Raw genomic sequence first — 13258 nt, forward strand, 5'->3', positions numbered from 1 at the left:
GGAAGTATCTTTTTATATATATAAGTTGTCTAAGCATTGTTGATATATTGATATATTGTTGATATATTTTCTCTTTAACCTTCTTTCAACTCTTGTGTTTCCCTGCCTTTATTGATTTTTAGCTGTATTTTTTCTTTTTTCATAGTATGTTTTATTAATATCAACTTTATAAATAACAATACCAAAGATTGTGAGATTATAAAATTGATGCCACTTTGGAAATGATTAAAATTTATAGGTTTTAGAAGATCTAGAAAAGCACCTAAGATGTCCACTACTTCGACTATCATAAAAACTTCAAAGAAACAAACTACAACCCCAACTGCTACACCACAAAGCTCCCCCTCACCATCGCCATCTCCCTTACTGAAGTAGACCCGGAGACTAGGATTCAAACAAATCGGTACTTTTATTCAGCTCAGAGAAAGTGACTGTTCAGCAAAGGCAAGTGACTTCAGCGAGTACCGGCTGGCTCTGCTAGGAAAAGCCGCTTCTTTTATACTTTTGCGGCTCCCGCCAAAGCAAGAGCCAGCCGCGTCTGAGCCAATCAGGAGCGACTTCCTGCTTTGGCTCAGACAGCGCTTGAAGACGGAACAAACTATTTACAGTGAATACAAAGTAGCCATTACGGATACAACACCCCTCCCCTCATAGTTGGTCACATCCATCAGGAAAGCCATGTGACAAAATCATCCAATCGCTGGGGCCTCCGCGCAGTTCGCTCCGACCTGCGCAGTTCAGTTTCGTTGTCGATGCCGCCGGAGGAGGATGGCTCGTTGCTGAGATCTCCGTGCGGCGGACTTGGCCTGGTGGGCCCCACGAAGAATTCGGAGGAGGAGGATGGCTCGGCGTCGCTGGATGGCTCCCCTGGGCCCGATAAGTCTATTTGCGTGTTCCTTAATTCGGGCAATGTTTCAAAGTCTGTTGAAGGGGGAGAGTCCATGTCAGTGGGTTGTTGCAATTGGTTTTCTGTTCGCTTCCGAATGTGGTCTATGTGTCGTTTCCACAAACGACCATCCTCTAGTTTTACAATATAAGTTTTTGGTGCATTTTGTTTAACAACAATACCCTTCATCCAATTTACATTTCCATCAAAACTTTTTACATATACAGTTTGTCCCAAATACATTTCCCTTTCGGGTCTTATACACATTTGATTATTATTAATACAGAACCTTGGATTCAACCTATCTAGTGGTGACCTTAATTTCCTCCCCATCAACAATTCTGCAGGGCTTACATGTGTGTGCGAGTTAGGGGTGATGTGCTGGGTGAGTAAGAATTGGTCTAAGTTTTGCTGCACATCTCCAGGGCCTGACCTGCGCAATGCCTCCTTTGCCACGCGAACGTAGCGTTCTGCCAATCCATTAGCCCAGGGCGAGTAAGGGGAGATGAGGGCATGTCTGACTCCTAAACCATCTAGGAACAATTCGAATTGCCTGGCTGTTAGCTGTGGCCCATTGTCAGAAACCAGGATATCTGGGCACCCATGTGAGGCAAAAAGTCTGCTCAAAACCTTGATGGTGGCACTTGTGGTTATGTTGCTCATTGCTATTATCTCCACCCACTTGGAGAATGCATCCACTACTATTAGGAAATATTGGGACCCCACTGGACCCGCGAAATCAATGTGGATCCTGGACCAAGGGCCAGTAGGCTGCTCCCACTCAGCCGGGGTTGTTTTGGGGGGATTAGGCCGTGACTCTTGGCATGGTTCACACTTTGAAACCCAGTTTTCAATTTCAGCATCCAGACCTGGCCACCATAGATGTCCCCTTGCTAGGCTCTTCATCCTGACAATCCCAGGATGGCCTACATGTAACATTTTGAGAACCTTTCCCCTTAGGCTTTTGGGGATGACCACCCTGTCTCCCCACAACAGACAACCCTTTACATAAGATAATTCAAGTCTCTTAGCTTTGAAGTCATGCAATTCTGGTTTCACAATATCATTTTGCCATCCCTTAAGTACACAATTTATCACTTGTTTAAGGATTTGATCTTGCTGTGTGTGTGCAGCTACCTCTTTGGCTGTGGTTAGTGGGTTGTCCTCGAGCTCTATTAATAAAACATCTGCAGAAGGAACAGGATCTTCCACTAAGTCTGTTATGGGGCACCTACTGAGGCCATCTGCGTGATTAATTTCCTTCCCCCCCTTGTGGGTGAGCTCATACTGGTATCCAGAGAGGAAAAGGGCCCATCTGATCAGTCTAGGAGACATAAAAGGCGGAGTGGGCTTGTTGGGGGCTAGCAGACCTAGTAAAGGTTTGTGGTCTGTTACCAATTCAAAGTTCCTACCAAAAATGTAGTTGTGGAATTTCTTTACCCCTGCCACTAACGCTAGAGCCTCCTTGTCTAACTGACTATAATTCCTTTCTGTGCTATTCATGGTTCTTGAAAAAAATGCTATTGGGGCTTCTGATTTATTGGGCAGAACGTGGGCTAGGACTGCTCCTATGCCGTATGGCGAGGCGTCGCACGTGAGTCTGATGGGTAGTGACGCACTATATTGGACTACTACGCTTTTGGAGGTTAACAGACTCTTTATTTGGAAAAAGGCTTCACGTTCAGTTTCCCCCCAGGTCCATCGGGCTTCCTTCTGGAGTAAACGATGTAGAGGCTCTGCTACTGTTGCCTTCTGCTTTAAAAAAATGGAATAAAAGTTAAGGAGGCCTAAAAATGCCTGCAGCTCATTCTTATCTCGTGGTTCTGGGGCTTCCCTGATGGCTCTTAACTTCTCTGTTGTGGGGTGGATGCCTTCTTTGTCTATCTTGTATCCTAGAAATTCTATACTGTTGGTTCCCCATACACATTTGTCAGGCTTGATTCTTAAACCCTTGTCCTGTAGCCTTTTAAGTACTTCCCTTATTCTTTTGTTTACTTGTTCCTGGTTTTCCCCTGCAATTAAGATGTCATCAAAATATGGGATAGCCCCATTTACCCCTGACAATAGGCGTTCCATAATGCTCTGGAAAATTCCTGGGGCTATGCTCACCCCAAATTGTAACCTCGTGCATTTGAATGCTCCCCTATGTGTTACGATTGTTTGGGCGCATGCTGTCTGGTCATCGACCGGAAGTTGCTGGTAAGCTTGCGCGAGATCGATCTTTGCGAACCTTTTCCCCTCCCCCAGAGAGTGCAGGAGTTGCTGTACTACTGGAATGGGATAGGGGTGGTGCTGGAGTGCCTTGTTAAGAGTTGATTTGTAATCTGCGCATACTCTTAGGGAACCATCTGGCTTCACAGGTGTGACTATGGGGGTTTCCCATGGTCCTTGTTCCACAGGGACCAAAATACCTTGACTTATAAGTTTATCCAGTTGTAGGTCTAACTTGGGGAGAAGAGGAAGGGGAACCCTGCGAGGTTTTAACCTTATTGGTGGGACCTTGGGGTCAATAGAAAACGATATAGGGGGACCCTTGTACGACCCCAAGGTGGGGCTGAATACCTCAGGGAACTCTTGTACAAAGTTAGGCATATTATCACAGTTCACATTACACACACCAGAAACTTCAATCCCCAAAGGTTCCATCCAAGCCAATCCCAAGAGAGAGTGCTTAGCCCCTGTTACAATAAGCATGGGTAGGGTACATTTTACATTCTTGAATACAATAGGTACATTTGCAGTTCCCAGGACCGAGATCACCCCCCCCTGAAAATCTCTGATTACTAGAGAGGTTTGTTTTAAATCAGATTTAGACATGTTAGGCATATACAGTTTAAATTTTTCCCAAGGCATAATGGTATATCTAGACCCCGTATCAAGTTCCATCGAGCATGGTTGTTAATTTAGTAATAGTGAGATAACAATTTTAGCCCCCTTCTGTGTTGTCGTGTTGTTCACGAAAAAGTTTGTGTTACCTCTATAGTAGTCGCGGTTAGCGGTTGAGTAGTTCCTTTGACTCGAATTGTGGAACGGTCTATTCTCTCGCGGTTGGGGGTTCTGGTTTTGGGGTCGTTGGTATCGTGGTGCGGCGAATGTCTCCTCTGGTGCCGTTGCTCTGCATGCGATGGCGATGTGGCCTCGACGGTTGCAGCGGCGGCATGTGGCGTCTCGGAAAGGGCATCGATGGCGCTGGTGGTTCCCTCGGCAGCCCGCGCAAGGGGCTGGGTGAGATGTCCTGTGGTGTCTCGGCTGGTCTTGTACGAGGAAGCAGTTGTCCACGTTATGAGCTGGTTGGTTGGGGTCATCTGGTCCCACGGCGCGGGGAGAAGCGGCGTCGATCTTTGCGATGATTTCTCGCCTCCCGTGTTCTTTCAATTCTCTGGCTGCTGCGTCGGCGGCTTCTGCGGTTTGCGCTAGTTTAATTACGGTTTGTAGAGTCGGCTCTTCTTCGGTGAGGAGTTTGTTTCTCACCGTGGCGCTTTTCATGCCGAAAACTAAGGCATCTGTGAGGCGGGCTTCCGGGTCTTTAAACTTGCATTGAGCAAGTACCGTTCGAAGCCGCGTCGTGAACTGGTTGATTGATTCGTTTTCCTTCTGAGCCATCATGGAAAACTGATGCCGATAAACCATGGCTGGTTTGGTCGGTTTGAAATGGCTCGCTAGCTTCTCTTGTAGGACGTCCCACGCTACGGTTCTTGCTGGCTGTGGGTCGGTGAGCGTCTGGGCAATCCCACGTATTTCCGGGCCACAGTAATTCAGGAAAATTGCCCGTCTGCGATCGGCTTCGGCGTCCTGTATCCCAGCTGCCTCGAGGAAGATCTCGAAGGTGGTCATGTATTCATCCCAGGACGTTTTTTCGGGATCGAAGATTTCCGGAGCCTGGCCGATCTGGATTTTGTTCATGTTGCACGCGGTTTTCTTCCGTCCGTTCGTCGCCAGTGAAGTAGACCCGGAGACTAGGATTCAAATAACTCGGTACTTTTATTTTCAGCTCAGAGAAAGTGACTGTTCAGCAAAGGCAAGTGACTTCAGCGAGTACCGGCTGGCTCTGCTAGGAAAAGCCGCTTCTTTTATACTTTTGCGGCTCCCGCCAAAGCAAGAGCCAGCCGCGTCTGAGCCAATCAGGAGCGACTTCCTGCTTTGGCTCAGACAGCGCTTGAAGACGGAACAAACTATTTACAGTGAATACAAAGTAGCCATTACAGATACAACACTTACCACAAAGAACAATAACAAGTATGTTGAGCAAGGAGAAAGAAAAGGAAAAAGAAAAACCCCCGGTACAACCAACCTTGCAGACTATTCAAGACACATTGGCCTTGCTTCAAGTCTCTATGAAAGCCAACAGAGATGATGCACGTGAAGAAGCCCAAAACCATTATGAAGGCATAAAAGCAGAAATGAGTAACTTGAACGTTGAGATGGAACATGTGAAGGGAAGTGTACAAGCAATGGATGGGAAAATGGAAGCGATGCAGCAAACTTTAAAGGAAAATGAACAATGGATGAAGAAGGTTGAAGACAAAATGGATAAAGCCGAAAAGAGAATGGATGAATTTGAGGACCACAGTACAGTGCCAAACAGAGGATTTAACGAAGCCATCACCAACTTAGAATTACAACGAGCCTCACATGGGCTGAGGTTCCAAAATGTGCACAAAGAAAAAAGATGAAAATTTAGGTTCGAAAATGGCAGAAATAGTAGGCAAGATCCTACAGATGGACCCACAGGACGTAATTTAAGAGATTGATGAAATTTACAGAGTCCAAACTAGCTATGCGGAAAACCATACGAGATGACATCTTGAATTGGTCAAAAGATGAAAGTTTGAAAGCAACAGCGGTCATGAGAGATCGGGTGAGGAGAAGTGCCCCTTGACGTGAGTAATGTTGAGTTGGCCACACCCATCCAGTCATATGAAGCACCACAGTCGTGAAATGAATGACACCGCTATTACGAATGCTGCAAGAGACATAAATGATGATCGGTTGTAAGTGCGACGACCAATCAAAAGTGCGAAGACTGGTCAGAAATCACTTTTTTCAGTCCTTTGGACAGGGACTACTCAGAGGGTTGAAACGGTGATTTTTGACCAGTCCTTGTCCTTTTGACCGGTCCTAGACTTACAACTATCCTAACATTTTTTCGTTTTGCACCCTATCTTGTCACCATGATGAAAAGAAGCACCACAATTGTGAAATGAGTGACACTATTGTTAATAATGCTGCAATGGGCATAAATGTGAGGATGGTCATTAGTGTAAGGATCCATCATAATTCAGATTTTTTAGCTCTCTGAGTAGTCCCTATGCAAGTAACCAAGCCGACCTGATCACATGACCAGCTAGCCACACCTACAAATAAACCATGTTTAAAAAATTGAATCCCATCACCTGCCACAATACAGGAGATTCTGTCGTATCACATCCCATTTTAAATCTTACTTTCAACAAGATTATAAATTGATTATAGCTACTGATTATACATACTTATTCACTTTAGAAACAATATGATAGCACTATTAATTTTAGTTTAAAATTCTGAATGAAATCTACTCAGTTGAACAGAAATCTCCCTTTTAATGCAATTACAGTAATTGCATCCACTACAACTCCTTTCTGAGTTGTCATTTGCAATATTTGCAAGGTTAGTTTTATATTTTTAGATTGACTATGACTATTGTAAATTATCCCACAGATGGTACTCATCATATAAACTCCCAGGATTTGGGTTGCTTGCAATGTGACACAAATATAATAAATAAACTTTGGGTAAAGGAAGACAACTGTTTGTTTGTTTGCTTGCTTGCTTGCTTGCTTGCTTGCTTGGTTATTTGTTTGTCAAAGATGTATAGAATTATAGTTTGTATTAACATAATATACGTAGAAATTAGTGATAGAAAGGATAAAAGGACAATAGGTCAGGGACTGTAGGCACAATGGTGCGCTTATGTGCGCCCTTTACATGCCTCCTCAGGTGCATATTGCAGGTTGTCTCAGCTTTCCATCCTTTCAAGATTGGTAAAATGAGGACCAAACGGCAAGGGGTAATATGCTGACATTGTAAACTTCCCAGAGAATGCTGTGAAGCACTACAAGGAAGCCTACAAGTTAAACTTTCCTTCCTCAACTGCTTTTCCCACTTTTTTCTAGCTATAACAATGTGAAGTAATTTGTTTTTATAGCTGCAGAATGATAGTTAGGCCTTACAATCAGATTTTCAACTGAAAACAGATGGTATTCCTTGATTTTGACCCCCAAAATTAATCACAAATATGAGTGATCGCACTAAATCATTTGATTTTCTACAAAAGAGGCACTATTTTTATTGTTGCCATTTTTTCTGGCAAGTCTGTGGTGTCAGTTAATATGGTAAACCGACGTCACGGTGATGGCATCCAGCAGCATCCATATGGAATGTTATGTGGTTGCTTGGTAACGGCAACCAGTGTTATTGGCTGAAACATTCTTCAGTTGGATCAACTGAAGAGTTGAGAAGGGATCATGAGGTGTGTTGGCGCTTCTGCAACCCAAATTTTCCTGATTGGAATTATATTGTACTTTGGAAGGCTGGATGGATTCATACTGCCACGCCCAGCCACAGATCAAGAGCTTGGAAAAAGGCAAAGAGTGGAAGATGTATTTATTATATTCCAAACAAAGAGGCCAAAATTTGCAGAAAGCAGTGCAAAACTCCAAGCAGAACAAGAGAAAGCTGCTTCACACACAATGCCTCAACAATGGTGGAAGCCTGCACCACAACAAGCAGCTATGAAGCTTAGGAAGTGGCCACAAGCCACTCGCACAACAAAAATAACAGGAGAAAAAGAGATGGAGAAAATTCAGATATTTTCTGTTAAGAGGCTTCCTGAAACATCATCTCACTCCATAAAGAAGCGCTTCATTTTACATCTTTCGACTCAGCTGCCTCCTTCGACTTCTCTTGTAGTGGGTGAGAGTGGTGGGGAATCTGGGGACAGTTCAACACAACCCACCCACATTAAGCACCTTACTACCAGTGCTGCGGCAAGAGAGGAACCAGAAAGAAACGTAACTCCAGAAAGCTCCATAAATATGAAGAAACCTTCTGAAGAGGTAAAAATAACTTAAGTAAATAATGCTAACAGATGCATGAATAGGAGTACTACAAGGTTTGGTTACCTAGATGTGTATTATTTCCCCTGCCAGAAAGCCCAAGTGACATAAATTGTGCAATCATTTCTGTAAAGACGGTTACTTCTTTGAGTAAAAGCCTTATTAGATTGTTCATAGTAATGTGCCTGCGCAAAGACCACTTCTCTGTCTAATTGCCATCTCTATATACTTGTAAGATTCTTACAAATTTTGTATCAGCATCTGGGGAGAATTGTGTATTCAGTGATAGACTATCAAAATTTTACTACCACACTGTGGGTGTGGCTTATGCAGGATGCCCTGCATTTTCTTTTAACATCTTTCAGTGTAAATTGGGTGCTCTAGTGTAGAGCTCCATTTTTGCTACCCCACTGCATTAGAATTATTAAAGATTATTTTTATGTATATTAATTGGATTAATTGTACTATTGTGTCTTGTATATGATGTGAGCCACCCTGAGTCCTCGGAGAGGGGAGGCATAGATATGCAATTAAACAAAAGTAAACTAATTAATAAAACTGGATTGGTAAAACTGCTGTTGTTTTTAAAAAGTATGTGGGTCCGAATATAATTTTTTTCTGAGGAAAAGAGCTTTTATGTTGAAACACACGAAGGCTTATCTTTCACTTTACCTCTCTCTGTTTAACCTTTGTTTAACCTCTCTTTGTTTTACCTCTTTTTGTTTCACCTTGCTGATACCAAAGCTGCAGAAGGTACCGTATGTCAACTGGAAGCTGGCTTTTTCAGTGACAATGGGGATGCTACTTGCCCTAATGCTTTGTGGGATGTTGGTAAGCTAAAATATTTTTCTACAGATCCTTACATTAATAGACCATATTACTGCAGCCAGGATTTAATATAATCTCACCTCAGTAAAGGGTGGGATTGGTTTTTCTAAAATTATTGCTAAGAGGAATGAACAGGGGTAATTAAATGGGTGCATTAAGCTTGGATTCATTCAATTCTGAGAGGGAACGTCTGGCCGGGAGGCTATATTTGCTCCATAAGACCTTCTTATGAGATTGACCCAGACCATGTTGGAGACCCCTCACCTTTTTATAAGCAGAAGATTGAGAAAAAGAAGAATTTCTTATTGAAAAACATAGGAAAAAACATTGGTCTCTGTGACAGTCATTGATCACTGTGAAAAATATTTACATTTATCTGTCACTTCTGTTTTTGTATTCAACAGTTATCTTTTAAAAAATATAATCAAGTAAGAGATGGAACCTCTCCTGTAAGAAGGTAACTCCTAGAGTAATTTTTGAATATTGTTCAACTGTTTGGAATCCCCACCATATATTTGACCTCAGTGCAATCAAGTGGGTTCAGAAGTACTTCAGGAGAAAAGTCTTGCACTCTGCTGTACACAGTAGATTTCCTAATGCTACTGAACTCAAACGTCTTGCTTTGGATAAATTAGAATTGTGTCGTTTGTTGTCAGACCTAGGTATTGCATACAAATTTATGCATAGTCATGTTTTACCTGTAAATGACTTTTTCTGTTTTAATCGCAATAACATGTGCATGAACAACTCAATGTAAATCATTCTAAACTTGAATGTAAAACAGGAATTCTGTAATAGAGTTGTCAAAGTCTGGAATGCCCTATCTGATTCAGTTGTCTCAGCTTCAAATATCCACAGTTTCAGTCATAATTTGATTTCTGTGGACCTTACTTCATACACACTTAAATGGTCAGTAGAAGGGACGTGTACAAATGCACTAACATGACTATTGACCCTATTTTCCCCTCAGCTGCCTTTCCATGGTGGGAGTGGCAGGCCTTGGGGGACGGGCTTGTTCAGGCTCCGGAATGCCTCTACCGCCACTCCCACCATGGAAAGGCAGCCGAGGGGAAAAGTCTGGCAGGGCCTTGATGGATGGATACCATGCTAGAAACCAAGAGATGATGAGTTCTAGTCTCACCTTGGGCATTAAGCAATGGCAAACCACTTCTGAAATCTTTCCATAAAACCGCAGGGACAGTCCAGACATTTGCCAGAAGTCAACATTGATATGAAGGCATGCATAAAAACAATGATTGTTAAACAAATAAATGTACAAGATATACAAAAATATATATGTGGATCCCTCAGAACCATTTAATACCATCTGAGTGCTGGACCAATTAAACAAACTTGGATTAATTTCTGTTTCTGCTTTATCTTCCTAGGACGTTAGCAACTGGACCTCCACCTCCACCTCCAGCACCACCTCCAACCCCTGTATCAGCTCCAAAGTCAGGACCAGCACCATCTCCATCTCCACCTCCACCTCCACCTCCATCTCCACCACCTGTTATAAAGGCCAGTTCCAAGAAAAGGTGAGTATCTGTAGAATTATATATGTGGGATAGAGTAGAGCCTGTTAAAATGCTAGTGGGATAGAGTAGAGCCTGTTAAAATGCCAATTGAAATTGAGTATCTGTAGAGTTATATGTGTGGGATAGTATTTATACTTGAAGGTAGATCCACCCATAGATTCTGAATGATTCATTTTATGATAGAGCCATGGTGGCACAGTGGTTAGAATGCGATATTGCAGGCTAACTCAATTGTTCACTGCCAGGAGTTCATTCCTGACTGGCTCAAGATTGACTCAGCCTTCCATTCTTCCAGTGTCATTAAAATGAAGATTCAGGTTGTTGGGGGCAATAGGTTGACTCTGTAAACTGTTTAGAGAGAGCTCTAAAGCACTGCGAAACAGTATATAAATCTCAGTGCTACGGATATTGAATTTCTTAATCTTATTTATATAAATTGATTGTGTTTCATAGTTGCTATGCTAAGGAAGGGCACTAAAAATTCCTAGTCCTATCTATAGGCAAGCAAGTTGAGCTGGGGTGATATATGATTTAGTTTGTTTAGATTGAAATTCGTGGTAGCCACCTTCCAGAGGACAATTTATCTACAGCATGTTTCTTAATCATTTTTTTTTAAAAATGAGTGGATGCTATCTTCCAAAATTCCCTAGCCAGCCACGCTTAATATTAATATCTTAAAGCTCTTTGAGAAAATCTAAAATCTATATGTAAAGTCTAAAACGTCCTTGCATTTTAAGAGGTTTGAAAAGAAATGAGCCATTATGATTCCCAGAATAATGTATCCCTGGGAAGGATGCAATCTCAATTGTAACAAAGTTCTTTTTAACTTCTGTCCTGTTAAAACACCTTTCTCTTTTTTGTCAGGTCTGAAAAAAGGAAACACACTAGTGAGACATCACCAGCTGAGTGAGTAAAAGTCTCCCAAGGATTGTTATTTAACTTAAAACTTTTTTTCCTCCAAGACAATCTTAGCTGCAGCAGAATTCCTTTTAACTTCTGTTGTGTTAAAACACTTTTCTCTTTTTTGTCAGGTCTGAAACAGAGGCACCCAGTAGTGAGGCATTACCACCTGAGTGAGTAGTAAATGTATCTCAATGATTGTTATTTAACTTATAACTTTTTTCCCTCCAAAATATTTCCTAGGAAGGGGGACAGTCTTAGCTGTAGGAGAATTCTTTTTAACTTCTGTTAAAACACCTTTCCCTTCTTTGTCAGGTCTGAAAAAGAGGCACCCGAGAGTGAAGCTACACCAAAGACTGAGTGAGTAGTACAGTCCGTCAAGGGCTCTTCTTTAACTTAGAATTTGTTTCCCTGCAAGTTATTTCTAAGTAATGCTTTTGTTTAAAACAACATATACACTGTTTGCGGCGGACGCTGCATAAGCACATGGACCAGAGAGCTGGGTTTTATGGGTCATTTTATTCGTTTAAATCTGGACCTGCAGAGGTAAAACCAATGGGGTGGAACTTCCGTTCCAAACATTCTTGGGCAACTATGGGTGAAAGCTCCTTGCTGAGCAAGGGAAAGTTGCCCTTGAACATGGCCTTGGCCTTGACCTCCCCTTGCTCTCCGCCATGCCCAAGGCATGTGGGAAGGCTCACCCCCAGTTTGTCACCTGTAGGCCTGTGGCAGGTGAATCCCAAGGGCACCCCTCCCAAACATCCAGCCCGGATCAGCCCGGAACTTCTGGGGAAGGGCAGCCCATCACTTTCCAAAAGTTGCACTAAAGGAGATCACACAGTTGCTGTTAGCCCCTTTTATTTATTTATTTATTTATTATTTATTACTTAGATTTGTATGCCGCCCCTCTTCGAAGACTCGGGGCGGCTCACAACACGTGGAAACAAATCGTAAATAATCTGACAATTTAAAATATTAAAGATTTTAAAAAGATCCCATATACTAACAAACATACACACAAGCATACCATATATAAATTAAACATGCCCAGGGGAAGATGTTTCAGTTCCCCCATGCCTGACGGCAAAGGTGGGTTTTAAGGAGTTTACGGAAGGCAGGAAGAGTAGGGGCAGTTCTAATCTCTGGGGGGAGTTGGTTCCAGAGGGCCGGTGCCGCCACAGAGAAGGCTCTTCCCCAGGGACCCGCCAACCGACATTGTTTAGTTGACGGGACCCGGAGAAGGCCCACTCTGTGGGACCTAATCGGTCGCTGGGATTCGTGCGGCAGGAGGCGGTCTCGGAGATATTCTGGTCCAATGCCATGAAGGGCTTTATCCACCCCACACTGGCATCCCCAGTGACCAAAGGGATTTAAGCCAGTTGAACTAGCCCTAATGATCCAAGACCGCAAGAAATCCGCTAGCCTCTCCCATCACCCAGCTCCCAGTCTGGAGTAGGCAAAAAAACAGGGGAAACCTAAAATGCGGTGCCGCCACAAAAAATTTATACCCGGCCCCCGAAAGTAAACCAATAGCCCCATTGAGATAAGGAGAAGGTGAGCGGGTACCTACAACAGGGCTGACAAATCGATTCGAAAAGGAGGGGCGAGTGGTGAGACCATCCCGTATCTAGGACATTTTTTAGTAATGTAAGTCTTTTCCTTCCAAGTATTAATGCTTAAGACCAGATTATCTCCGAGACCGCCTTCTGGTGCACGAATCCCAGCGGCCGATTAGGTCCCACAGATTCGGCCTTCTCCGGGTCCTGTCAACTAAACAATGTCGGTTGGTGGGCCCCAGGGACAGAGCCTTCTCTGTGGCAGCCCCGACTCTCTGGAACCAGCTGCCCCCAGAGATTAGAACTCCCCCTACCCTCCTTGCCTTTCGTAAACTCCTCAAAACCCTCCTTTGTCGTCAGGCATGGGGGAATTGAGATATCTCCCCCGGGCCTACATAATTTATGTACAGTACGTTTGTAGGCATGTCTGCTTAAAAATGGGGTTTTCTTAACTAC

The 13258-nt window shown here is 43.2% G+C and overlaps 1 protein-coding gene and 1 long non-coding RNA gene across 2 annotated transcripts; one reads left to right on the forward strand and one right to left on the reverse strand.

The window, feature by feature from the left end:
- Window positions 1-422: 422 nt before the first annotated feature.
- Window positions 423-5068, reverse strand: LOC139155642 (uncharacterized). The gene is made up of 2 exons (XM_070730857.1): window positions 3862-5068; window positions 423-921 (listed from the first exon to the last, which is right to left on the reverse strand). Exons 1-2 carry the CDS (start codon window positions 4787-4789, stop codon window positions 668-670), a joined length of 1182 nt encoding a protein of 393 aa, XP_070586958.1. The 5' UTR covers window positions 4790-5068; the 3' UTR covers window positions 423-667.
- Window positions 5069-10262: 5194 nt separating this feature from the next.
- Window positions 10263-11427, forward strand: LOC139155640 (uncharacterized). The gene is made up of 3 exons (XR_011557103.1): window positions 10263-10346; window positions 11211-11252; window positions 11378-11427. It is a non-coding gene; the product is annotated as an uncharacterized lncRNA (long non-coding RNA).
- Window positions 11428-13258: the final 1831 nt, after the last annotated feature.

The sequence above is a fragment of the Erythrolamprus reginae genome, unplaced genomic scaffold, assembly GCF_031021105.1.
Source record: "Erythrolamprus reginae isolate rEryReg1 unplaced genomic scaffold, rEryReg1.hap1 H_38, whole genome shotgun sequence".
NCBI classification, from domain to species: domain Eukaryota; kingdom Metazoa; phylum Chordata; class Lepidosauria; order Squamata; family Dipsadidae; genus Erythrolamprus; species Erythrolamprus reginae.